The sequence below is a fragment of the Leptidea sinapis genome, chromosome 29 (assembly GCF_905404315.1).
Source record: "Leptidea sinapis chromosome 29, ilLepSina1.1, whole genome shotgun sequence".
NCBI classification, from domain to species: Eukaryota; Metazoa; Arthropoda; class Insecta; order Lepidoptera; family Pieridae; genus Leptidea; species Leptidea sinapis.
In genome coordinates, this window is record NC_066293.1 from 10,526,250 (window position 1) to 10,553,985 (window position 27,736).

At 36.0% G+C, this 27,736-nt stretch overlaps 1 protein-coding gene and 1 non-coding gene across 2 annotated transcripts; one reads left to right on the top strand and one right to left on the bottom strand.

Annotated features, from left to right (window-relative positions):
- The first annotated feature begins 23 nt into the window (after positions 1-23).
- On the top strand, positions 24-26,080 carry LOC126973433 (serine/threonine-protein phosphatase 6 regulatory ankyrin repeat subunit A-like). Its single transcript, XM_050820695.1, has 5 exons — positions 24-300; positions 2,866-3,057; positions 4,233-4,398; positions 24,496-24,655; positions 25,762-26,080. Exons 1-5 carry the CDS (start codon positions 250-252, stop codon positions 25,763-25,765), a joined length of 573 nt encoding a protein of 190 aa, XP_050676652.1. The 5' UTR covers positions 24-249; the 3' UTR covers positions 25,766-26,080.
- On the bottom strand, positions 7,684-7,756 carry Trnac-aca (transfer RNA cysteine (anticodon ACA)). Its single transcript has one exon. It is a non-coding gene; the product is annotated as a tRNA-Cys (tRNA).
- Positions 26,081-27,736: the final 1,656 nt, after the last annotated feature.

The following is a 27,736-nucleotide window of genomic DNA, read 5'->3' on the forward strand; positions in this document are numbered from 1 at the left end:
TCAAGTAAAGAAGATTGTATCAACTATCAATAAATTTATTTGTACAAAAATAATTAATTAATGCTGTTTGTTCAAATATTATATACAGAAAAATACAAATAATGTTTAAATGACATATTTGAATTCGTTCTGCGACCTAGGTTAAATTATTAGCTGTTGATATTCGATAATATAATGATTTATATGTTCGCAACGCTTCACCGACTCTGCGTTACAAAAATATACAAAGTTTTGTGTTAAAAGTTCGCAATGGACCTCTCTCCTGATGAAGAAAATATTCAAGGTCGATTATTACACCAAGTGAGTAAATGTACAGCTGTATCACTTAAAGTTTGGAGACGATTTTGCCATTATTGTTTAGTGGTCAATTGTTTATTATTACCCTATTTCCTTTCCCATTGTTAAATATATTCGTACTTCACTTGACAAATATTGATTTCATTATACTTTTCTAAACATCAGCCTTGAGTAATATAACATACCAGTATGTATAAGTTTTTATAAATTAATTATTCAAAGCTTGGTAACTTGAGGGTGAATGTGATGAAAAGTGGATTCTCTATGATAATGCTGACTATACTCAAATAATGCAACTAGTGCTACTACTCAAATAGTGCCTCAAGCAAAGTTTACATCACTTCAAGCTGTAATTCACTACAGCTTCCTCTGATCCAGATAAGCAGTACCAACAGATGTCTTTTGTACTGAACATTGGGCAATTATGGCATAACTCTCAATGAGTCTGTCAAGTGATCTTCACCATTATTGCCTCATGATAACAGAAGACCTCACATGGCTCAAGAAATCATTTTAACTCTATAAGACCTACTTTCAGAAACTCTGAAATGCTCCTTACTTGCCAGACCTGGCCCAAAGCAATTACCACTATTTCTGAAATTTGGACTAATTTTTACAAGTTTAAAAATTCTTCTCGAGAAGCAATACATACTGCTTTTCAATTTGCAAACATGCCCAAGATTTCAGATTAAATAAAGTTAAAAAAAACTATAGGGCAGAGTGTTATGTGTTTCCTGTGAAGCAGCAAAGTGAAAGCATTATTGTATTTTAGTTGGAAGGGTGCCATAGTTAGTGAATGGGTTATGAGACATTATATAACTACAACACCAAATTTGGCTCCTTTTTATTGTTGGTATTTTTCCTTTTTTTTAAGATTCAGTCAAATTGTTTAGAATCTACTGAAAGCACGGCTTTTAAGCACACAAATGTCGGAGGATCAATCGAATTTGAGGCATTTCTATGGCACTTGACGGTCTGATTCAATCGTCACGTAATTCATTATTTAAATTTGTTTAAATTCTATTAATACACCACACCTCCCAAAATGAGTCTGTGGTCCAACTTATGGCAAGTAAACTTGTCTTTTCAACTCTAGCGGAACTAACCCCTTCTATAGGGTTACAAAATAATTCCCATAATGTTTACATGCAGGACATGACATACAATGCAGGGTCTGTAGCTACTACGGCTTGCTGCTTGCAGCAAATCTAATTCCTAGCCATCAGATAAAGCTATATGGTAAACCAATTTTAACCAGTACTAACAGATAAATTTTTAATAACTTCCAAGCCTTAATTGCATACAAAAATTCTATTTTTTCACTGAATAATGTTAGTATAGAAGTATAATGTAAATCTACAGATGTTTTCAAGGTTTTCAACTTAGGGTAGGACTTAGTATCCCATAGCATGAATTAGGAGGTAAAAATATTGTAGTTGTAATACATTATTTTCAAGAAACAACACAAAAAAATTCTAACCTTAAATGGGTAAATCACGTAATAAATGAGCGCTGGCATGGTGGTGGGAGGCTAAAAACTTGCTAGTAATTGTCAATTGTAAATGAAAAATAGTAAAATGAAATGTAAAAAATAGTCTGGCTTCATCAATAATAATTTTTAGAATAAAAAGGCTAGAACCCAGATTTGTAAAGCTTTTAACCAACAACTTTTTATTATTTTCTTTACTTTCTCACTCAAATAACAAACAACAGGTATAGATCCCCTGTGAATGAAAGTGCCACATATTAATAGTTAATCAATGACTGTTCACTCTTTTTATGTAAATATATATGGAAGTAGAGGACAAATTAGTGTACTTGATCTTAAGTGATCACCACCGCTCAAATTCTCTTGCAAACCAGAGGAATTTTGGGAGCATTGCTGGTCTTTAAAAACTACGCGCTTTTTTTAAGGTACCCATGTCGTATCGTCCCGGAAACCGCATTGTGGAGGTTTCCGGGAGGATACATTCAAATAGTAGTGATGATGTTCCTAATAAGCGGCGTGTCGTGCGAAGGCAGAATTTGGCGGCAGGAATCAGGTCAAACAGCTCTTGGAACACTCCCCGTGATAAACGCGGTAGAAGACACAATGGTGAGAGAAGACACAAGAGATGGGTTGCCTTTTGCTTGCTTGAAGGTCCCTGAGTCGTGTCGGTTTCGGGAACACTGCAGCCGGAAATTGATTAAATGATATGCGAGGCTAAAAGTCCCTCGCAAAACGCGTGGTGGTAGAATGACAAGTGAATGAAGTAAATTTGACGCTGAGAAGTCTCTCCACTAGTTTGTTGTCTCAGCGAAACGAGCTGTAAAAGATAACTTGGTGAGCGATGCTCGTTTGGCGATCAGGAAAACACACCGAGTGACTGTCAACAGTCATTTCCTACTGCAGTGCGAGTAATCGTCCGTTGCGGTCGCACATTCGTACATAGCCCAGCTACAAAGCTATAGAAATAAACTCCCTTCTAGCTGCTCGCTATCGTCATTTCTAGTTTCTAGCTCTAATTGCTTCTCGTTCAATGCCTACGGTGGGACAAGAGCGTGGAGTGAAGTAAAATTTTGTTCCAGGCAGCACTTTGGGACAATTTAGAGTTACTGGAGGGTCTGCTGGGCGGAGGAGCAGAGGTGGGCAGCAAGGATGAGCACAACCGGACCGCCCTGCATGCAGCTGTGCTGGCTGAGAGAAGCATGTGTCTGCCAGCACTCTGCAATGCTGGGGTCGATGTGAACGCTGTGTCTGACGAGAGTACTGGTGGAAAGGTAAGGGTGCTTAGGCACACGTTTGGTACCGGACTGCTGCCGGTTGTTCAACTGCTAACGTGACGGGAAAGGGCTGCAGTGAAACGTTCGTTCGGAGTGGAGTAACAATCACTGGATCGAGGGACACAACCCACAAGAGGCACATCTTAACTGAGCGACATTACGTACCAAGATGATTTTGTACTTCAAGTAGGGATAAAACGATGCCATTGAGCTATCTATAACCATACTCAATACAGTATTGGTCGTTGGGTATCGATACTTACTGAACTTATGGTACCTACTTCAAATTTGTCAATAATTGTCATAATAAGCGTCGATCTCACCAATGCCGTATAAATCTTATTCCTGGAATAACTTGTTAATTAATTGCGAGTAAGCCCAATTTACGTTTCACCAACATTTAACCTAAGGATAAAATCTCTATACAGAGTAAAACCATAAACCTGTGTATCTGTCACTATCTTCTACAGTTATACGCTATATATAGTATTATAACTGAAACATGGTATCACTGTCAACTCAACTGTCAGATTAACGTATTATCCGAACGAACAATAGCGCTATTGCCCAAGTATACGTCAAACTGTCTTTTTTACTTGAGTGCATTACGAAATCATTCAACATCCATTCGTTCAACATCACAGAATAACTATGCGATAGTAAGATATGTATAGACTAACGTGGTGACACAATTTTTTTTAATGAAATTAAGGGACGAGACGAGCAGGACGTTCAGCTGATGGTAATTGATACACCTTGCCCATTACAATGCAGTGCCGCTCAGGATTCTTGAAAAACCCCAAAAATTCTAAGCGGCACTACAATTGCGCTTACCTTGAGACAGAAATGTTAAGTATTCATAAGTACCCATTTTCCCCGTAATTTCATTAGCTACGGCGCCCTTCAGAACGAAACACAATACTGTTAACACTTTAAATTAAATTACATAAATTAATTATATTACATTACACATTCTTGTAACATTAACACACATTGGAGGTCAGTTTTCCATACAAACGTACTTCTCTTCTTCTCTTTGGAGGTTATTGGAGGAGGAAGTTGAAGACATTCTAGAGATTTTTGTTTTTTTCGCACACGATTTTAAGTCGGAGCTGCAGTCATAAAAAATCATAAAATACTTATCGGTTAAACTTTAATTATATGTGTATCAGACAGCGCTGCACATAGCGGCTGAATGCGGCAACGCTGAGAACGTGAAGGCGCTGCTGTCGGCAGGAGCGGACCTGGCCATCCTCACGGCTGGAGGGGACTCCGCAGTCGCTCTGGCCGAGCGGGGGAGGCACCGACACGCTGCCAACCTGCTGAGGGAAGCCAGAGGTCAGCCAATAATGATACATTCATTAACTACTTGAGGCGATGTCTCCAACTCCCCTGTTGATGCGACCGGCCGAATTCCACCACCGGACATAACGTCATGTTTTTTTTAATTTTGGGGGGGTTTTTACCATAATCGCCACACTTGGTAGGCGGGTTGGCGTTTGCATTTTATTGTGGTGCTCTCTTGGAAAGATGCTGCTGCCCATCCTCCGTTATATATGTATCCCTTAATCGCCTCTTAGGAAACCCACAGGAGGAGTTGGCTGGTGCTTGTCTGGTGCGCCATCACACACAAATATGTTTGATGAGGGCAGCGTAGGACTGATCGTCTTGGAGATCTTTGGGGGAGGCCGTTGTTCAGCAGTGGACGTCTTCCGGCTGATGATAGTACTAATACTACCCGCATCACGTTGATGTCCAGCATTCTATTACCGCGTGCTTACCGGCTTAGGGACCTTCAAGATAATCGAACCCTCCCACCTTAAAGGCCGGCAACGCATATGGTGCTAGTGATTAACTTTCAAATCTAATTGTTTTACAACAATTTAACTCTGCAGAATCATTAATTTAATCCAGAGCAATAATTTTATATACTGCATGCACCCTATCCTCTATCCCTCGCTTCTCTCCTCTACTCGCCCTCTCTTCTCTACTCGCCTCACACTTCACACCGCTACTAGTGTAGCGGTGTGAAGTGCGCCTCTCCGACACCCGCTCCTCACTTCACTTTACTCGGTACAATAGTTAGATTTTAATCTCTCTCCCCTACGTAAGAATTGAACGTCAAAAACTCCCACCCATCAAAAGAGACTGCCTCAGAACTTAGAAGAATGGGCGCAAGAAACTCAGCGGGTTTTTTTTAAATATAAAATATGGATTACAATGTAATATCGTACAAAAACATTTATAGTTAAAGAGCCTAAGGGTGTTCGCTTTATTCCCAGTCCGTGGTGTCATTAAGAAAATCGTTTATGCCATTATAACCTTTCCCACACAAACGTTTTTTAACAATTATTTTAAATTTCGTAACACATTTGTTTTGTACATTTTCTGGGATCATATTGTAGAAGCATATACATCGCCCAACAAAAGTCTTACTAACTCGACCCAACCGAGTAGTAGGCATAACAAGTTTATGTTTGTTCCTCGTGTTAACATTATGAATGTCACAGTTTCTACAAAATTCCTCAATGTGCTTATGAACATACAGAACATTATCAAAAATGTATTGAGAAGCAATAGTCAAAATGTTTATTTCTTTAAATTTTTATCCCGCCCATTCCCTCTGTCCTGCAGTCTCATACTCCTCGGTCTCTGGTCCGATTTATATGAAAATGAATAATTTTGTAATAAATTTAGGTATGTATAATGCTAGTTACAAGATTGTTAGTCATTAAAATAAATTTAATGCAACGGTTATTAGTCATGAGATACCATCGTTCGTTGCGGCAACAAAATACCAACCGGTTTTAATTTTTTGTCGTAGGCGTGTCGCTAGGGTTGCCTCTCGTCAGTTTATACTAATTTTACAGGAACCCACTTCTAATTGTTAATATAGATTTAATTTTAGGTTTTTTTAGTTTGAAAACCCAAAGACTACATTAAAACGATTTTAAATTTTCGTTCACCCAAGCTGCAATATACCTGTTAGGTATGTAGACTACATAAGTTAGTATAATAGTTATAAGTTGCTCGCACAATACATGGCCATCGCAGTTGATTGATGCTCCTCGGAGGCATATCGTCTCTTACGACACCTACGAGAGGAGATGGGGTGGTGCTATTCTGGTGCGACACCATACGAACTAAAACTATCTTTGAGGAGGCCTTTGTCCAGCAGTAGACGTCTGCCGGCTGATGATGACGATAATTTACAGTGAGTGCGGATTACCACATCAACTACACTCATTATTATTATTATTATTTTTTTCCCTTCCATACATTATATTAAATATAATTTAAATTGATGAAACTACAGAGGGTGTAAATACTACTAGCATTTACATTCATAGAGGCGGGAATGCCTAAGTATAAATTTAAATTTAGTTTAGTATTAAACTTGCAGTGATTTGACATAAGTTTGAAATAATAGTAATTACAGTATGTCGATTTGCCATGAATTATAATACGACTAAATTTGAAAGCGAACAGTTGCCTAAAACGTAGTGGATTTCGGCCACCTCCGTTTTTTACAAGATTATAGTTTCATACAATCGAGTGAATCGCTTTTTTCTTAGAGAGTTTCGCTAGGCTGGATGAAACTATGAATAAAGATTAAAAAGAGTGGCATTAAGTTTCTTGCCACTTTTTCTCATTTAAGCTCACTTTCCCGCAAACAGAACTAGTGTTTAAAATCACACTCATGAGTGTCAAATATTTTATATTAAATCGTTTGTCTTTTTTTCTTTCTTTATAAATGTTCCTCTTTCTTGATGCGTATACTGAAATCATTCGCAAAATTATTTGGCATACTCAGTGTTTGAACCATAAACATCGTATACGTGTGGATTGATGGATCTACTGTACTCAATATCTCTGTTTAAATTTACATTTTATTCTCACTTACTCGTGTAAGGCATTAAGTATTTGACGTTTGAGTATTTTTGCTGCATCACTTTACATGAAGCTGTTAGTGTTGATTTAAAAGAGAGGCAATGAGTTTCTTGCCACTTTCACAAGCTCCAACCTTTTCCAAGGTGGTGGTAAACGTAAAAAGAAAAGAAAACTTTTAACATTCTTATGTGTCATTTCCTTAACCTGCATGAATAAGGTAATTTTGATTTGATTTGAAAGTGAGAAGGCACTATCGTATTATAAATAAAATTCTGAATAGGAAAGAAGGTTGTCAATGGATTACAATATTCTTGAGATTATTTATTATAAACAATATTTTATGTTTTTAAAGTGATAACCCTCACTTCTGGGTTTAATACACAAATAAAATTTGATCTAACCAACCGGTGTTCTAGCCACCTGATGAAGCGACAACCTGAGAGTTGAACAAAGCAAACAAGATTTTATAACGAGACGTTACTCGAATGGTTGGCTCAGTTGGTTAGAGCACCGGCAGGAACGCCGGAGGTCGTGGGTTCGAGTCCCGCATCGTTCATAAAATTTTGTTTTTCAAATTTTATTTGTGTATTATGTATTATCTCATACATATGCTTTCAGTAATGTTAACTGATAAAGATAGAAATAATTAAGATTATATACAGTTTATTATTTTTAATTGATATCTCTCACTTCTGGAAATTAATATAGAAATATAATTTGTGCCAAAACTTATGGACAATGTGGCACTCGAACCCGCGCCTCTCGGGTTGTGTCCGAGCGCTCTTACCAACTGAGCCAACCGTCCGAGTGACGCATCAATCGTAAATCCTGGTATGTCTTTGTTCAACTCTCGAATCCCGCATCGTCTATAAATTTTGGTACCTACATATTAAATTTGTATATTTTACACTGAGAGCGGCAGCCCTATTGATTCATATAGACTATAGAGAAATGTCAGATGGAAAATTATTTAGCGCTTCTGATGATGACTCAGTCATTATTACAATAATTATTAAGATTAACATTTTGACAGTCAAATTGTAGATTACATTTTCTCTTGGATAATTATTTTTACGTCTAGATAGAGCCTCTTGCTTTTTTTATGAAATTAAGGGACGTGACGAGGAGGACGTTCAGTTGATGGTATTCGATACGCCCTGCCCATTACAATGCAGTGCCGCTCAGGATTCTTGAAAAACATAAAAATTCTAAGCGTGCTGCTAGCAGTTGTCTAGACAACAGATGAAAACAGGCCAGTTTTATTACTTTCCTGTGCGTGACGAGCTACGTTTTACTCGCGACTTGTATGTCAATTTGTGTTAAGTGTGCGTGTTTTGCTCAAATTACAGGTTATTTCTAAACTCAATTTTTTTTCCTTTTCTTAGCTGACGCAGTCTATCCAGACGTATAAAATGATCTAAACATTTTCTATATAGATTCGCTGGTCACCAGACCAACTTACGCAACACTAATACAAGTTACTTTTAAACGTAACGGTATAACGCTTAGCTTACCAGGGATAGAAGTTTGTATGGAATTTGCAATTCACGCGTCCCAATATAAGGCGAAAAGAGTGACTTATCGCGTATATTGGGACATCTTCAGATTATTAACAGCTAATTACTGACAGCGGAAGATAGTAATTTATCTCTATCTGTAGATAGTATTTTGGGAACGGTCGTTAGAATATACCTACTGGCGTATATACAACCTTACAGCTATAGTATGTCTAACCAAATTTTATTTGTCAATGTGTGTGAGATCAAGTGGTCTAATATTCAAAATACTAAGGAGCTAATGTCAACCGTGGCTGACTGTTTACGACTTGTCGATCAAAATAGTTTTTTTTATATACAAATAAGGGAAGAGACGAGCAGGACGTTCAGCTGGTGGTAATTCATACTCCCTGCCCATTGCAATGCCGTGCCGCTCAGGATTCTTGAAAAACCCCAAAATTCTGAGCGGCACCACAATTGCGCTCGTTGCCTTGAGACATAAGATGTTAAGTCTCATTTGCCCAGTAATTTCACTAGCTACGGCTCCCTTCACACTGAAACAAATGCTTACACATTACTGTTTCACGCCAGAAAAAGGCGCCGTTGTGGTACTCATAATCTATTCGGCATCTTGTGCAATGGAGCCTCCCACTGGTTACAGTAACAATAGATTCGCTTTCCTCTTCTATCTTGCGGTATCTCCGTTATAAATATTCTTTTCTCTCGCAGGCTTTATTCATCTTTACGCTAGTTTATTGTAAGTTTATGATCTTAAGTACCCTAATGAAGAACGATTTCGTCTTTGCAATCCCAGACGACGCTGTAACAAAATCACTCAAATTTAACATGGTCATTCCTTTGAAGTATTTTTTTTTATATAAGAGGGGGCAAACAGGCAAGAGGCTCACGGGATGGGGAGAGGTGAGGCAACCGCCCATGGATATCCGCAACAACAGGTGTGTCAAGAAATGCGTTGCCTGCCTTTAAGGTGGGAGTATGCTTTTTTCTTGAAGGTCCCTAAGTCGTATCTGTTCGGGAAAACCGCAGCCGGTAATTGATTCCACAGAGTGGCTGTGTGAAGTGCCTTTGAAGTATATAATATAATAATCTTATATATAAAATTCTCATGTCGCGTTGTTTGTAGTTAAGCTCCTTCGAAACTGGTTAGGTCTGAGAATCGGACAACATCTATTTTTCATCCCCCTAAATGTTAAGGGTGGTCCACGCCAATTTTTTTATTTTTTTGACCTTTTTTTTTAATTTGTTTGATTATGAGTCAGCATTAAAAAATACATACAACTTCAAATTTTCACCCATTTACGATCAACAGTTACTTTTGTATCGCGATTTTAATATCGGCAATACAACGTTTGCTGGGTCAGCTAGTAATATATAAAATGGACACACTTTTACACAAATTATCGTGCCTCAAACTAGGCATAGCGTGTGCTATGGGTACAAGACAACGATATATGTAATACAATATACATACATACTTAACATTAAACATTAACATACATAAACATCCATGACTCGGAAACATCCATCCATAGGCATCATATACATGATTACACCTACCAGGATTCGAACCCGGGACCTCTAGCTTAGTAGTCAGGGTCACTTACCATTCGGCTATATCGGTCGTCAAATAGATGTCATATTCGCAAGCAACTGTTAGGTATTTGAGAAAATTTATTGAAGTAGGCGTTACTTTGCGGAAATCCATAATTATACAAATGATTTGAGTTTTCTTTAGTGTTAATTCCGCCAATATTTGTCTTTAAACAATTCGACACGTGTTTCACCGATTCGAGTCTGGCAGACTCGTGCCAGATTATGGCGAGTCAACACGTCCTGAGGATGCCTCGTGTAGAGGCGAAACACGTGTCGAATTGTTTGAAGACAAATATTGGCGGAATTAACACTAAAGAAAACTCAAATTATTTGGATGTTAGTCATTTTTCTAATAACAGTAATAATGGTTGTAATATTATTCGTTGCGATTGAGACGTTATGACGTCACAGAACATGACACAATTGTGACGTCACTATAATTGGGTGTTATACACAAATCAAAATATTAATATCTTAATTCGTTTTTTAAACTTGATTTAAAAATAAATAAAATGATGAAACTGTATAAATATAGTACTTCTTGTAGGCTTCATGAGATACATAATAGCTTTAAGGGTAAATGTTTTTAATAAATTTTATAATAAAGTCCCAGCCACTGTTCAGACACTATAAATAAATTTAAATGTTTTATTAAAAATGTCTCTGTCGTAAATCCTATTCCTGCACAGCTGAATATCTAAGTGATCGGACAGCCTGGGACTAGATTATGATTATTTAATAGCAATTGCAATGACAGTACAATATTGTATATTTCACTAAAAAGAGCGCAAAAAAGAATGTTGGGAGAGTTTCTTGCGCCGCTTCTTCTCTCTCAGAGCGCCATTTGTTTCCGAAGCGAAAGTAGTGTCTAGTATATTAGAAATGACATCAACAAGAATTCTAAAGAAATAAATGCCTTATAAATTATCGTAATATTATATTGGATGCATTAACCATTAGAGCTTTCATTGTTTGTGTGAGGATGCTTCGTGAACATAATGGTCGTGAGTAATCACGTCATAATTAGAATCGCATCCTATGAAAATATTTAATTATTATTTACAATATGTTGTCAAATAGATCAAGTAATATAATAGACAGTGAACTAATCAATCCTCGACGACCCTTCTGTTGACTGATAAAATAGAGAATGCCGATTGAATTAATTTTTGAACCATCAAGTCAAGGTCGCCGGGTCAGGTGTGTCACAACTCACAACCTAAGCCAATTAGCTGGCTGAGTGTTGACAACACAAGCAAAACTCCCACAAAATGGGGAGATTTTAGTACGCAACGGAAATATACACCACTAGTTTATTATTACATAATATATTATTTTAGTTTACTTCAACTGTTATCTTTATAAGTCTTTAGCCACATCCAGTCCTTCTTATTCCGGATAAATATAAAATAAGTTGAAGTTCTTTTGTTGAGAATTTTTTATGTACCTTCATTTTTTGTAATTCTTCACTTTGTTTGTTTTGCATGCTTAGTCATAGAAACCTAAGGTAATATTATATTGTATATTTATGTAAAAGTCTCATGTAAGTGATTTTATGTTAAATCTTATGAGAATAAATGTCTTTAAACTGAAACCGATACCGAAAAATAGTTGGGCGAAGTAGAAATAATAAAGAGAGAATGATAGTATTATTACCATAATTACAATTGATAAACTTTTTAGAAATCCTTCCTAATGTTATGGTATACGTCATAATATACACCGAAAGCTTCTCGCCCCGTGCTACTTAATCGTCACCAACGCGAACGGTTGGATGCTACATACACCTTCATTAATATTATTTATTTATTTCCGCATCCAACCGTTGGTGACGATTAAGTAGCACGGGGCGAGAAGCTTTCGGTGTATAAATAAGATTGTGAATTGAACTAAATATAATTAATTCTATTTTCGTAGGATGTATTTTGATATTGTTAATTATGATTGCTCATAAATTTTTTCGGTAATGGTAATCGATCAACCAGTTTTTTTTTTTATATTTAGCTTAGAATTGCCTAGTGGGAGAGTGCATTTTCTATCATGATAATTAAAGTAAACAATGAAACAAATTATTTACTACTAAAGTCAGATATTGTGTTGCTCTCTTTATTCGTCCGTGTAAGTAGTAAGTTTGAATCCACCAATGAAATGTTGCAAAAATCATCTCCAAAAATTTAAGCTAAGAAAGAAATTTGAATACTTGGTTTTGTTCTTTATGCAAGGGCCTCATAGCTGATATTAAGTGATGCGCACACTCATTTGCAACACCAGAAGCTCTGCCGTACCTTTAAAGTACGCACTTGTTTTGAAAGGACCAAAGGGCTAATTAAAGTTGTTTAAGAAGTTTCAATATAAAAATAGTTATATGTAATTCATTTTGTTTTATTTTCTATTTGGGGAAAAAATTGCATAACGTAACGTATTTGGGGTGATTACAGAAACTCGATCTGACAACCCCGTGTACGACCGGCTCAGTTCAACTCGCGTCGAGACACAGTTTGCGTGTATTCCTTGCTAGCATTTATTCGTTCTTATGTATGATGCTACGAGTTAGAAGATAGCTTGTGTGTTTTGTGTTATACTCGAAATAATGTGTGACAAATGTGTGTGTGTGTGGTATATATTCACATAGTTTACATTTATATAACTCTTATACTTTAATTATTATTTATTGTTGATGTAATCCTCTGTATATTCTGTCGGTAATTTAAACATAACACCGGCTTACAAATATTGAAATTATAATGCTATTATGTAGTTAGGACTTCGGCGCAAAGCTCTTGTCCCAAAGACTTAACCACATCGGTTTTCGCCTACCAATACTAGAAAATATTACTACCGTTCGAGATACACTAATATACGCAATCCGTAGAAGTTACATACTAGTCGACTTCACATACCAAAAAAGAAGAGAATACTGGCAGTAAATTTTGCCAAAGCATATACCTCCTCCGAGGCAACAAATGGCGCTAAACTTTATAATGACAACTATCACAAATACTATCTCGACTCCTGTCACCCGCAGTCCCCCTGAAAACATGCCTAAATTTCACGCAAAAACTAATGTAAAATCAAAGTTACAATTACACGCGTTACCGGTCGACTACCGTACTTTCCCGGTCGTTTGTAGGAATCCGATTACAGCGTTTATAAAAGTCCACCCGGTCGTTTTGTAGGTATCCGACTACAGCGCTTATAAAAGTCCACCTGGTCGTTTTGTAGGTATCCGACTACAACGTTTATAAAAGTCCACCCGGTCGTTTAGTAGGTATCCGAATACAGCGTTTATAAAAGTCCACCCGGTCGTTTGTAGGAATCCGACCACAGGGATTTTAAAGATCCACCCGGTCGTTTTGTAGGTATCCGACTACAGCGTTTATATAAAGGTCCTTACCCGGTGGTTTTGTAGAAATTCTACCACATAATTTGTGAAGGTCCACCTGGACGTTTATAAGAACCAGGCCAAATGAGTTTGTCTCTTTATACGTTCGCTTATGAGACTTGGAGCTCAAAACGTTAGGTACTTCTACACGATACACAACTTCTCGTATCCAATTAAGCCTACAATTAGCGGCTATGCGCTTCAATGAACGAGAAACTATAATCTGTTGCACGTCTTATATTACGCAATTAAAGCCAACGTAAGTTGAATACTTATAATTATTCAAATGATATTTACAAATACATTAGATAAACTGGTTAGTCTGTTGGTGAGTAATACTTAATTTTAACGTCATTTTATTTCCTTTGTGAAAGTCAGAAAATCATTGGCTCCTGAGGATAAATGCAGCACTATCCTGGCGTTTACAGCTAAGGCTGTTGACCTAAGGGTCTTGCCCTGGTAAAGAAACTCCAGTCGGTATTACCTCTCATGTCGCACCGAATCAGATGAAACAGCTCTTCTTACACACCTCGTGATAAATGCGGTAGTAGACACACAATGAAGCGACGTCTCAACGCAACGCCATTTGATTGAGCCGTTCACAGATCACTCACTCTCCGACAATTCAAGCAGATCTGCGTTGCACGCGGCCAAATGGATCGAGCTGATACTGGGGTGCGCCAGCAGTACTCCATATGTGGCCGGACCTGCGCTTTGTAGAGCGCTAGAATGTGGGCTGGCTTGAAGTATTTCCGTGCTCTATTTTCATAAATAAGAACAAAAACTTCTTCGAAGCCCTTTCTTTGCCCTCCAGATGACCGCGGAATTGGCAATCGCTCGACATTTCGTGACCCAGTATTCCGATACAAAGCGAGGCTTTAAGGGAGGCAACTTTCGATATAATATTAACACATGTTTACACAAATTATCTTGCCCCAAACTAGGCATAGCCTATTAATACAAAACAACGATATAAATGTTTCCACTTTCCGGGATTCGAACCCGGTAGCTCCAGTTCATTAGGGAGGGTCACTAACCATCGTGAAATATCAGTTGAAAGTTTTTGATATGTGTTATAGTTACGGAATAATTCCCTATTCACACTAAACATTTACATATGTATATACAATCGTCGGGCAAGGAGTTAGCATCTTATCTCTTATTACCTTGTAAACAGATTTCTGTTGGTATAACATAAATTGCTCGAGTATTGAAGACCGCAAATTGATAATGACTGGAGTTGTACCCGAGTAAAGTTACCAGACCCTGCGTTTGTCAGGTTAACCGCAATGTTGTGTTTTGTAAGTATACAATGTAAACAATTTTTTTTTCATATTGTAATAATTGGACACGTGGAGCGAATGAGTGAAGAAAGAATGACTTATCAAATACATAAGGCAAGTGTGTGTGGCCAAGTCGGTAGTGGACACAGAACAGCTTAAAGAGATTTTACCTGTACTGTGGTGACCAAATTTGGGGACGTTTTGAAAATCAAAGGAAAGGTCCGAAGTATTCGGACCCGGCGAGCATGTAGAAGAAGAGAGAGAATGTAGAAAAAGCGCGTAAGGTTTATGAGGATAGAAGCAAGCAGCGTTCTTTCCTCTGCCTACCCGAAGGGAAAAAGGCGTGAGTGTATGTGTGTTATATGTAACTTTTTTGTTATATTTTTGTATATAACATTTATTGTTATACTAGCTTTTACTCGCGACTTCGTCCGCGTTGAATAGTTACTTTGGGCATTTTTTTTATATTTTAGGATTCATTTCAAATAATACACATATAAACTGCTCTTTCCGCTGCTAGCAGCGCTCTACAATGATACAGCCCATAACTCGTGTCATTTTGGACAATCTCTTTTATAGTATTTCCCTGTGAACTTTAATTTCCTATTTCATTCCCATGACGGTGAAAGTTTTAAAAATACTCGAACAAATGTTTATAAATTATTTCTTATCAAGTGCCTTAATACAAAGCTTCATGAATTTATCTTCGATAATGAAGAATTTCCATACAAATTGCCCTATTTCAATCCCTCTATACATATTTTTGCAATAAAATGTATCCTATGTCCTTTTTCAAGCTATCTATGTACCTACTAAATTTTATCAAAATCACTTCATTAGTTGAGGCGTGAAAACGTAACAAACAAACTTATATTCACATTTATAATATTAGTTGGTATATAACTTTAACATTTATAGACTTGCATAAATAAATAACTTTTAAGTTCAAGCCTAGTTTTCGTATATAAAGTCATTCATCTTTGATAATAAAAGCCGGTGTGAACTAGTAATAAACAAATAAACAAGCAAATATTGTGAAGGTTAACTTAACTTGGTGGCAAGTTCAAAACCGGTTATTGTAATCTCTGTAATGAGATTGGATCACCTTATAAGATCCATCCATGGACCAAGAATACTTAGCTAGTATATTCTATACAGACGACTAGACTAAAAGGCATTTATTTTCTCTAAATTGATTCCTTTAGAATTCTTTTTGATGTCATTTCTAACACCATCATCGGAAACAAATGACGCTCTAAGAGAGAAGAAGCGGCGCAAGAAACTCTCCCAGCATTGATTTTTTGCGCTCTTTTAATGAATTATACAATATTTTACTGTTATTGCGATTGCTATAGAATAATCATAATCTAGTCCCAGGCTGTCGGATCACTTAGATATTCAGCGGATATACGACAGAGACATTTTTCAATAAAACATTTAAATTTATTTATACATAATGCCTGAACAGTGGCTGGGACTTAATTATAAAAGTATAAACAATTATCCTTAAAGCTCTTACATATAAGTCCCGGATAATGCGTGACCTATTTTGGTTTTGTCAATGTGTTAGCTAATAGTTAGATATTAACGTTAGAGATTAAAATCAGTTGCTGTAACAATAGATTCGCTTTCCTTTTCTACCAAAGTAAAATTTATTTATTCAAAATAGTTCATCACTTATTGAAAGTCAAAAACTACCACCTATTCGGAAACTAATGCCACAGACCTGAGAAAAATGGACGGAAAAACTCAGCGGGCGTCTTTTTTTGAAATAAAATTTATTGTTTAAATAAACTGGCGGCGGTAGCTCTGTTGCTAATTTGTGGTATCATTATGAAAGTCATTAATGCAATACTAACCTTTACCACATAAACGTCTGTTAACAATTCTTTTGAATTTTGTCATAGGTACATATTTTTATTTGGACCTTTTCTGGGATTCGACGTAGCCGAGTAATAGGCATTTTAAGTTTATGTTTGTTCCTGGTGTTACCATTCTGAATTTTTTATTTATTATTATAAATAATAATAATGATGATGAGAGTTTCTAGAATATTCACTTATGTGCCTGTGTATATAACTTAAATCTTACTATATCTCCGTAAGAGATCTTCATCTCTCTTTCTCGCTTATATCGACGTTAGTACCTACATTTACGGCCGTTTTCAATAACCTATCTCTTCTATACGCAGACAAATTTATCCTTTACCGCTTACTTACATTTCAATAACCTATTGACAGATAGATTGGACATAACTATGGATGGATAAGATCTTGTCATTAAAGGGTGACAGATATATCCGTAAACGTCCATTCCGTCAATCCGTTAAACTAAGGGTAGATAGGTTATTAAAAACGGCCGTTAAATTGTAAGTATGGGTCGAACCATGGCCGTTCATACAGCCGGATTGAGAACACCTGCTATTCATATTGTTACTATATTGTTACACCTTGTCACCTGCCTTCGTACTACGTCAATTAAAACGTACAAATATTCGACCAGTGGGAGGCTCCTTTGCATAGGATGCCGGCTAGATTATGGGTACCACAACGGCGCCTATTTCTACCGTGAAGCAGTAATGTGTAAACATTACTGTGTTTCGGTCTGAAGGGTGCCGTAGCTAGTGAAATTACTGAGCAAATGAGACTTAAGATCTTATGTCTCAAGGTGACGAGCGCAGTTGTAGTGCCGCTCAGAATTTTTGAGTTTTTCAAGAATCCATCAGCTGAACGTCCTGCTCGTCTCGTCCCTTATTTTCATTATAAAAAAATCAACTAGCTGTCCCGACAGACGTTGTTCTGTACAAAATAAATAACATACTGTTTTTATGAATTTGTCAATAATATTTCATAACATCAAGAATTATTTCGAAAGTAATGCTCCCTGTTGCTATAATGAAATTTTTTCACAACAGAACTGTCAAACTGTGCCTCAATATATTCTCTCATAGAAAATATGTCCATACAAAACAAAGATTGGAAATAAAAATAATTATGGGTCCCAAATCGAAATAAAAAGTATCCTATCTCTCAAGTTAGACTAAACTGCACTCCATGAAGTAATAAATAAATCCTATCATTAGTTGTATGTATTTTTCAATGCTGAATCATAATAAATAGCGCTGGGTCACCCTTTTCATTTAGATGTTGGCCGATTCTCAGACCTACCCGATATGCACACATAATTTCATACTTATCGGTTTAGCCGTTTCGGAGGAGTTTGGTAACAAACACCGGGACACGAGAATTTTATATATAAGATGATTATGAGACTTCTGGGTTACGCCCTTTTAAAAAAGGAATAGAATACAATTGAAGTTTTAAAACAACCGCTGGGTTTGAATTACCAAACTGAACGGGATGAAGACTGACTCGCATGGATGGGGATCTAGAAAAGGTGATGAGTCTGTAATAAAGTGTGCAAATAATTTAAGATCAACAACAAGAGCAGACAAGTTTTCACTTTAAAAAAAATAGTCTGAGTTAATAATGGCGGTACCACAATGGCGCCTATTTCTACCGTGAAGCAGTAAATTGTAAACATTACTGTGTTTCGGTCTGAAGGGCGCGGTAGCTAGTGGTATTACTGGGCAAATGAGACTTTACATCTTATGTGTCAAGGTGACGAGTGCAATCGTAGTGCCGCTCAGAAAATTTGGGTTTTTGGACAGGGCGCATTAATTACTCTCAGCTGAACGTCCCAATCGCCCGTTTTTGCAGTTTAAACAGCTGTACCTTTTTAACGGTTACGTCAAGAGACTGCTTGATTTGAGATATTTGAGTATATCGTTTTAAATTTAACTCAATACCTCCACGCGTTCCCGGGGTAAAGGGGCTTGACAGACTGACGGAAAACAAAGTGGTTCAATCCTATAAAGGTTCCGGTTTGACTTTTAAGGTGATCAATTTATAAATAGACTTTTGTATCCAAAGTGTACAATATCTAACTAAAACAAAAAAAATATAGAGAACATATTAGAATTGATCTGTTTTCACGGTTATATAACGGTAATATATTTCATTATTATAACAATAGAAATAAGGGATTGCTTGTAAATAATTCTAGTAGGCTTCATAAGATACATAATAGCTTTAAGGGTAAATGTATAACACTTATGTAATAAAGTCCCAGCCACTGTTCAGGTATTATCTATAAATAAATTTAAATGTTTTATAAAAAAATGGCTGTGTCGTAAATCCTATTACTCCTGGGACTAGATTGTGATTATTTTATAACGATAGAAATGACTGTACAATATTGTATATTTTTATTGAAAAGAGCGCAAAAAAAGAATGCTGGGAGAGTTTCTTGCGCCGCTTCTTGTCTCTCAGAGCGCCATTTGTTTCCGAAGCGGTAGTAGTGTAGTATCTAGTAGTTATTAGAAATGACATCAAAAAGAATTCTAAAGCAATCAATTTTGAGAAAATAAATGCCTTTTATGCATTTTAATATGACGGCAATTCATGTAAACGGCTGTTCCTGTGCTTGACGAAACTCTACGTTTATGGTAAGCAACCCCAACTTAGTATTGTTTTGTTTCAGACAATAACGGCCTTACAAATAAATATGCTAAAATATGTTGACTAAATCGCTAGAAAAACTGTCAATACAAGGATGATTCGGAAGTTTTCCGAATGTCAAGCAGCCTTGCAAATAAACGCGGGAAACGTTATGCGTCCGAATAAATCAATCATAATAAAAATGTCTATTTGTAAACTTTTTGCATATTCTTGGATTATTATCAGGCATAACTTTATATCATGTTTATTTGTCCATTAGTGTCCCATGAAAAATTTCGTTTCCTTTTATTGGATAAATTGCGACGTACACATACCCCCTTATTCATAATAGTCTGCTAACTTAAAGCATTGCTAATTCTCACTCTTGTCTTGACCTAAGTCAGAATGAGAAAAACACTCCTAAGCGGCTGTTTAAAGTTAGCGGACCATTATGAATAAGGGGGTCAATATTTCGAAGCCCCGAATTAATTGTAAACGCGAGGAAGAATAGCTTTTAATTTAATAATAGCTTTTATATAAGATTAACATAATTGTCAATAGAACCAAGGTTATAGTTTCGCGATTGGTGACGACAATCCTGTTATGGTAAGCTATCTCGTGCACGTGTTACAACACGCACTAAAATACATGGACGGCAACATGAAATATACCTATCTATACTACTCATTGACTTACTATGAACACAGACTCCCAATCGCCTACTAAAAGGTCGTTAAAAATGTCCGAGCGGCGTTGTATTCGTATACACGTGTATACAGCCATATACTGGGTGGCTAAGAAGTTGACGTCCAAAGCTGAAATTTGAATTTGGCTCATTTTATTGGCCAATGTTCTAGGAAGTTTTCAAAAATAGTTAGAAGCCATAGGCTCCCTATTTTGTTTTTTTGTTACCTTGAACATATTCATGAATTCAGCTGGAGCAGTTATCTTGAACTTACGACTCAATTCTAAACTAGTTCCGCATTGTCTAAACTATTCATAGTTTCTTATGTGGTTATTGCAACTGTAGTTAATCACTATCAACAATAAAATTAACTAAAAGTGTTCAAAAATATTTGAAAAAAGTATTAAACCACAATTAGGTGAAAAAAGCGGATAAAAGGGGAAAAAAATATTATGTCCTAAACTACGCAAAATCGTAGAACATACATAGGGGTGATTCGTGTACTCATCACCATGAGGTTTCAAATTTTAGCTTTGGACGTCAACTTCTCGGCCAGCCTGTATACATGAACTTATACAGATAACATTCATTCAAATTTACACCTTATTTCGTGGCAATACTGTTCAAAGTCTATTGTATACGTTCATTAGATTTTAATGTAGCTAAGTTAAGTTAAGCTTATTTAACTCGGACATTGACCAGTCTCGGCGGCGTTGCGCGTGGCACTCAGAAATTTGTCTTCCCAAAATTGCCTAGCGGCCGTGTACATCTTGTGTATGTGTGCGTGCGTCGATTCGGGCGCTCTAGTTTATAGTTAAATTACTGTATTGTGCCCATGCTCAGATGATAGGCATTAAAAGCTATAAAAACGAAGTGAACGTGTATAGTGGGTGGACAGCCTGTTATATAATTAGTTGGTCACATCTCACAAACATGTGGGAGTACTGAGGCTAATCTACGCAACAACAGTACTCGATACGTCCGGATACATAAATATTAATGGATAATTCAGTGGGTTCGAATAAATACTCGTTTCAGTTCAACGAAAAAGTATTTTTAGCGAATATTCAATAGAATGTTCTCTAACTGTCTCTTGTTTTTTTTGTGTGGTACCTACACGATTTCTCGTTGTGAATTGATTATTTTTTAGATAAGGGAAACACCCTTATCTAAAAAATAATCATAGATCTTTATAGATCATAGTTATAAACTTGGTCTTACGACAACTTTTATAAATGAATATCACGAATTAGGAGTTTCTAATGACAAATTTCATAAATGAATATCACGAATAAAGGGTTTCTAATTACAAATTTTATAAAAGAATGTATCGAATAAGGGGTTTCTAATGACAAATTTTATAAATGAATATCACGAATAAAGGGTTTCTAATTACAAATTTTATAAAAGAATGTATCGAATAAGTGCTTTCTAATGACAAATTTTATAAATGAATATCACGAATAAAGGGTTTCTAATTACAAATTTTATAAAAGAATGTATCGCATAAGTGCTTTCTAATGACAAATTTTATAAATAAATATCACGAATAAAGGGTTTCTAACTACAAATTTTATAAAAGAATGTATCGAATAAGTGCTTTCTAATGACAAATTTTAAAAATGAATATCACGAATAAAGGGTTTCTAATTACAAATTTTATAAAAGAATGTATCGAATAAGTGCTTTCTAATGACAAATTTTATAAATGAATATCACGAATAAAGGGTTTCTAATTACAAATTTTATAAAAGAATGTATCGAATAAGTGCTTTCTAATGACAAATTTTATAAATGAATATCACGAATAAAGGGTTTCTAATTACAAATTTTATAAAAGAATGTATCGAATAAGTGCTTTCTAATGACAAATTTTATAAATGAATATCACGAATAAAGGGTTTCTAATTACAAATTTTATAAAAGAATGTATCGAATAAGTGCTTTCTAATGACAAATTTTATAAATAAATATCACGAATAAAGGGTTTCTAATTACAAATTTTATAAAAGAATGTATCGAATAAGTGCTTTCTAATGACAAATTTTATAAATGAATATCACGAATAAAGGGTTTCTAATTACAAATTTTATAAAAGAATGTATCGAATAAGTGCTTTCTAATGACAAATTTTATAAATAAATATCACGAATAAAGGGTTTCGAATGACAAATTTTTTAAAAAATATCACTGCTAAGTAGTATTTAAATTATTATAACCGGGCGGGTCTTGCATCCTGCATGTACGTTGTCCGATACGGCGGCTCCCGGACGAGAGGTATTGAAGTTAAGTTTCTGAGGATTAATCTTTTGTACACGCCTAAAACTTGTAACAATACTAACAGATAAACTGTTATCTGAGTTATACTCAAAAACTAACTGTAATCTATTTACAACACAGATCTAACGATAAATTTCGAAAACAACATTATTAAAAAGTGATTTAATTGTATTAAACAAGAATTGTGACAAGTGAAAAGTGACAGTTAAATATTTGAATCGTACTTGATACAATGGCGGCGAGCGATTGGTGATTATGCTCCACCGCTTCCGCTCAGCGGCCAATCAGGTGCGAGCGTCATTTTCGGAGAAACGTGGCGCGCGCAGGCGTCGACCAATCGTTGAGCCTGAGAGCGCCTTCGACGCCACACAGTATTTTATTGACGATGTTAAGGATCCGTGGTCCGAGGAACAAGGTATGTTTGGCAGGGTCTTCCTTGAATACCCGCGACCGGTGGCCAAGTCGATTGAAGTGCCCTGCGGTTCCCCTGGACATAAAAAGAATTTGGACGTCCCAGGATCAAGGGTGTCGTAAGAGGCGATTTAGGGCATTTAGCAGTGGGAAGCTCCTTTGCACAGGATGCCGGCTAGATTATGGGTACCATGCGGCGCCTATTTCTGCCGTGAAGCAGTAATGTATAAGCATTATTGTGTTTCGGACTGAAGGGCGCCATAGCTAGTGAAATTACTGGCAAATGACATTTAACATCTTATGTCGGCACTGCCACCATTACAATAATGGACAGGACGTATCAATTACTATCATACAGCTGAGCGTCCTGCACGTCTCGTCCCTTATTGTTATAAATTTAACAAATGCGCTTAAAATATACGCGGGCATATTGTGGAGCTCGCTTGTAACGATGCGTTACAAATTTTTAAATATTATATATATATATATATATATATAAGTATATAAAATATATTATTTAATCACAACACATTTGTTTTTTAATCACAAATCATAAGCTATAAATAATATTTATATACATACCTTATGATTTGTGATTAAAAAAAATATTAAATAGCCTTCATATCTAAAATAGCACCTTCCACCACCCACCTTCAAGCGACAAGTACAACGACGGTGACACCACAGAATATATTTAACCTAACGAGCGTGTAACCGAAGTTGTCCGAACGGCCTCGCCCGGGTCACCTTGAGCCGCCAGTCGTGTCCGAATCGCCTTACACGAGAGACACGGCATCGCTACTGACTGGCCTTCTTACACGTCTCATTTTGCCGCGGGTAGTCATTACAGAAGTAGTAATATAAAAGTATAACATAATATTGTTTTGTTTCCTTTTATTAATTAGTGTGTGTTTTCTCCCGCATTAGGGAGTAAAATACGCCGTTCGAGTAAATACACCGTTCAAGAATTCGAGTTAATACGAATTTCGATTTATTTCGAAAAAACGATTCTATTTTAAAAAGTAGTTAAAATATCCACGCCATCTATGTGACAGCTTAATAATTTAATGTAACTATTGATGAAGAAATTACAATAGTTTTTAGAAAGAAAGAAAGTCATTACTTGCCATTGTGATTTACGGGGAGATTTCTCTCGTTATTCTTTGTTCATCATATCAGCTGGAAGACGTCCACTGCTAGACGAAGGCCTCCCCCAATCTCCACGACGATCGGTCCTGCGTTACTCTCATCCAATATATTCCGGCGATCTTGACCAAAGCATTGGTACATCTTGTTAGGGGGCCTACCCACACTGCGTCTTCCGGTACGTGGTCGCCATTCGAGGGCTTTACTGCCCCAACGCCAATGTGTCCGTTGAACTATGTGCCCTGCCCACTGCCACATCAGTTTCGCAATCATTTCGACTATGTCGGCAACTTTGGTTCTCCTACGAAGCTCCTCATTTCTGATTCGATCTCGTAGGGAAGCTCCGATCATAGCCCTCTCCAGTGCGCTTTGAGCGACCATGAGCCTTCTCATCATTTTTCTTTTGAGCTTTTTCAGCTTTCACATCTCTTCATCATCATGTTGTGTGCTAGTTGACTAGACAAACTATTAGTAATCACTGAAACCCCGGGGAAGTAAAAGAAATAGGGACATCTAGGACATCGTGTCGTAACACGCTGCCTTAGGCTAAAGTGGGAGTGAGTGCTACCGTCTTACGACCGAGTGGCCTCAAGAGGAATAGTATCCTCACTCGAAAAAACCGGTGCTAACTTGCGCCCAAATTACTAAATTAGTTTAGTGATTTAGAAAGGGAATTGCCAGCTGTAACCTATTGTGAAACAATGCCCTTAAAGGTAAGTTTTCATAATATCCAAAATTTTCTCTTCAGATGCCTTGGAGAGAGAACGTCTGCAGCAGCATAGCCAACTGCGAGAGCTGGTTGTCCGCGGTGACGTAGTGTGTCTCCAGGAGAGATTGGATGCACTCGGTTCTGCAGCGCCCGTGCTGTGCAACCTGACGCCGGGGGGAGCAAATACATTGCTATATGTGTGAGTCAACAAATCCTTATGTTTTCGCATCATTTTTTAAATTCAAATATTTTTATTCAAAATAGGGTTTAAAATCACTTATCGAACGTCTAAATCACCCATTTGAAATAGTGCGCCTAAGACCTGAGAAGAACGGGCGCTAGAAACTCAGGGGTTTTTTCTTTCATAAAAATACGTTTAAAATATAATATCGTGCAATATAAATTTATTATTCAATAGCCTGTGGGTGTTCGGTCCATTCACAGTCTGTGGTATCATTAAGAAAAACATTTGTGTTATAAATTATAATAGCCTTTACCACATAAACATTTTTTAACACATTTGTTTTCTACATTTTTGGGATCATGTTTTTAAAGCATATACATCGCCCAATAAAAGACTTACTAACTCGACTTAACCGAGTAGTAGGCATTACAAGTCGTATGTTTTTTTCCTCGTGTTAACATTATGATTGTCGCAGTTGCAAGAATACATTGAATGCACCAGTCAAAATGTTTATTACTTTATATTTTTCTCTTAATGATTCCTTAGGACCAAGGTTATAAAATGTAAACATATCGCACCTTCGGTAAGACAAGGCCACAATTGCAAAATTTTGAAAAAATGAGTTAAATATGCCAAAAGCTATAAAAATAGTAGTACTATCGTTGGACAGACTAAGACACAACACAAACCCATTAATTTACTGTATTTACGCTAGAGGGCGTCAATGCTCTTGTCACATTGGTCAATTTTTTGATCATTCTGGCACGACATGTACACATTGGTCAGTTGCGCCGAGGACCGCGAGTGATTCAGTTGTGTTCTGGAGTGCTAAAGCCATTAAGGTAAATATGTCTTTTAATTTTTTAATTCCTGGAATGACAAAGCCACATTAGAAGTATAATTATGCCTTTTCATTAAATATGCTTAGAGTGACATAGCCACATTAGAAGTTACGACTTTATCCCTCTTATTGTTTACAATTTATCACTGTCATCGAGTATTTGTGACGTTGTCTGTCCAATTCATTCATTCATAAACAATTTTAAAATGACTGATTTATCTAAGCAATATAATATAATGTTTTCTTAGTGCATAGTTATTTTTGTTCGGACTGTTTTTAGGTAGTACTGCACAAAACTCGGATAATAAATCAGAGAATAGAGACTTTTCACCGTCAGAAGGGTCAGAATATAAGCTTCCACGTCGAACTTCATCACGGAAAAATGGGGTTATTAATCGAAGCAGGTTTTCAAGTTCATCAAACAGCTCGTCTAGTTCCAACAGCAGCTCATCAGGTTCACCGAAATCTGTCAATAATGATACTAATTTGGAAACCAATGAAAGTAATGTGATGCCAGATCTGATATTGAGTTACCTTAACTCTGAACATGGATTTGGAAAGAGAATGTTCAGAAAAAGACAAAAATATACCCATAAATGGAAAGGAGTTGTTTCAATGCGTTTGAAAAACAGTGGCCAAGAGTATGTCACAAAGTGCTTTTTAAGATATTATTAAAATAATAATTCTTCTACACCCCACGCTTTTTTTTACAATAAAATATATTTTTTTACACTATTTTCAATTTAAATTTATTTTCTATTTTTTAGTTGAATTTTATACAAAGCGTGCTTTTTAGTTTTTTTTTAACTATTATTTATTTTTAATTTTTTAGTCAAATTAGTGTAATGTCATCGGTCCTCGATCAATCTGCAAAGTTTGAACGAAATCTAGCCGTTTAAATTTGGTCAAAATCGCGCCCAAAGAAGTCGGTTACAAACATACAGGTGAAGCTAATATAAAGCGTATAAAAAGAGGAAAGACTATTCCGAAAAAAAAAACGATTGGTCCACCTTGCAGTGATTTCATGCAGGCTCTCGTGTTCCACCAAAGTGTCATGTGAAACGAGAAATGAAATATTTAAAACTTATTGGAACTTAGGGGAATATCGAAGACAACGAGACTTTCTTGCATACTGCGTCAAAATAATTCAACCTCAAAGTCGAAGAGTTATACTCTCAGCCAATACCCGCAATAGAGCACCTAGAAAACCAAACTCTACCTCTTACTCCTAAACTCCAAACAAAAACCTCTACTACTTTCAAATTGGTGGCAAAGATGTCAGATTGTTAATGTTAACTAATTTTTCATTAGGTATTTAATACCTATATTTAAGTGTAATTTTTATTCTGACTTAAAGGAATAATTTCTTCTTTTTATTAAGGTTTTTGCTAATATTATTTTTGTTACATATTGTATTATCAGAATCAGGTACTTGTGACTGGTGTTTACAAGAGTCTACTGATAATAATAAATAAATAAAAAAAAGACTGAGTAATAAAACAAATTTAATTGTTACTACATCAGTGTTAAGTAATAAATAGACAAAGGAATCTTTAAGTGTAATTCCAAAGAAGTGTAACGATAGTGATTTCCAAGTCTGTGCTATTTTAAGTTCTTAATGATAATATTTATAAGAAAACAAAACAAATCTGTAAAATAAACTAATGCTTTCACTAATAACTCATGTTGAAAAAATGGTTTAAATTGTCATTATTGTAAAATATTTTAAAATTTGGCGTAACAAGGGCACAATTGTAACCCTTTCTTTAAAAAAAATAAATCAAATAATACTAAAGTTTCATAACTATTGTCATAGCATAATTCTATTTTTTAATAATCAATGCATATTAATTTAGATGTCAATAAGTAAAATATAATATAAACGCTGACCAATATGATATTAATTGCAAAAAAAATCTTAAAATGGCTCTCCTGTAAAATTATAAAATGCGATTGTGCCCTTATCTTACCGAAGGTGAGATATGTCAGCAAAAGGAAGATGTAATAAGGTTCACTTTACAAGTGTGTTGAAATAGTTATTTATGCAACTGTTGTGTAATAAGGGGTATTAAAACACGAATGTGGATTTATCTTTTATATTTATGATAATAGTATTTTAATAACATGAGTGTTTTAATAACTAATTATCAACAGTTGCATACAAGACTATCTACAGCCAGAATATGAATCCTCTAAAAGATTCTGGAACAGTTAGCTTACTGCTAACATTAAAACACCAGTCCTATAAGTAACCT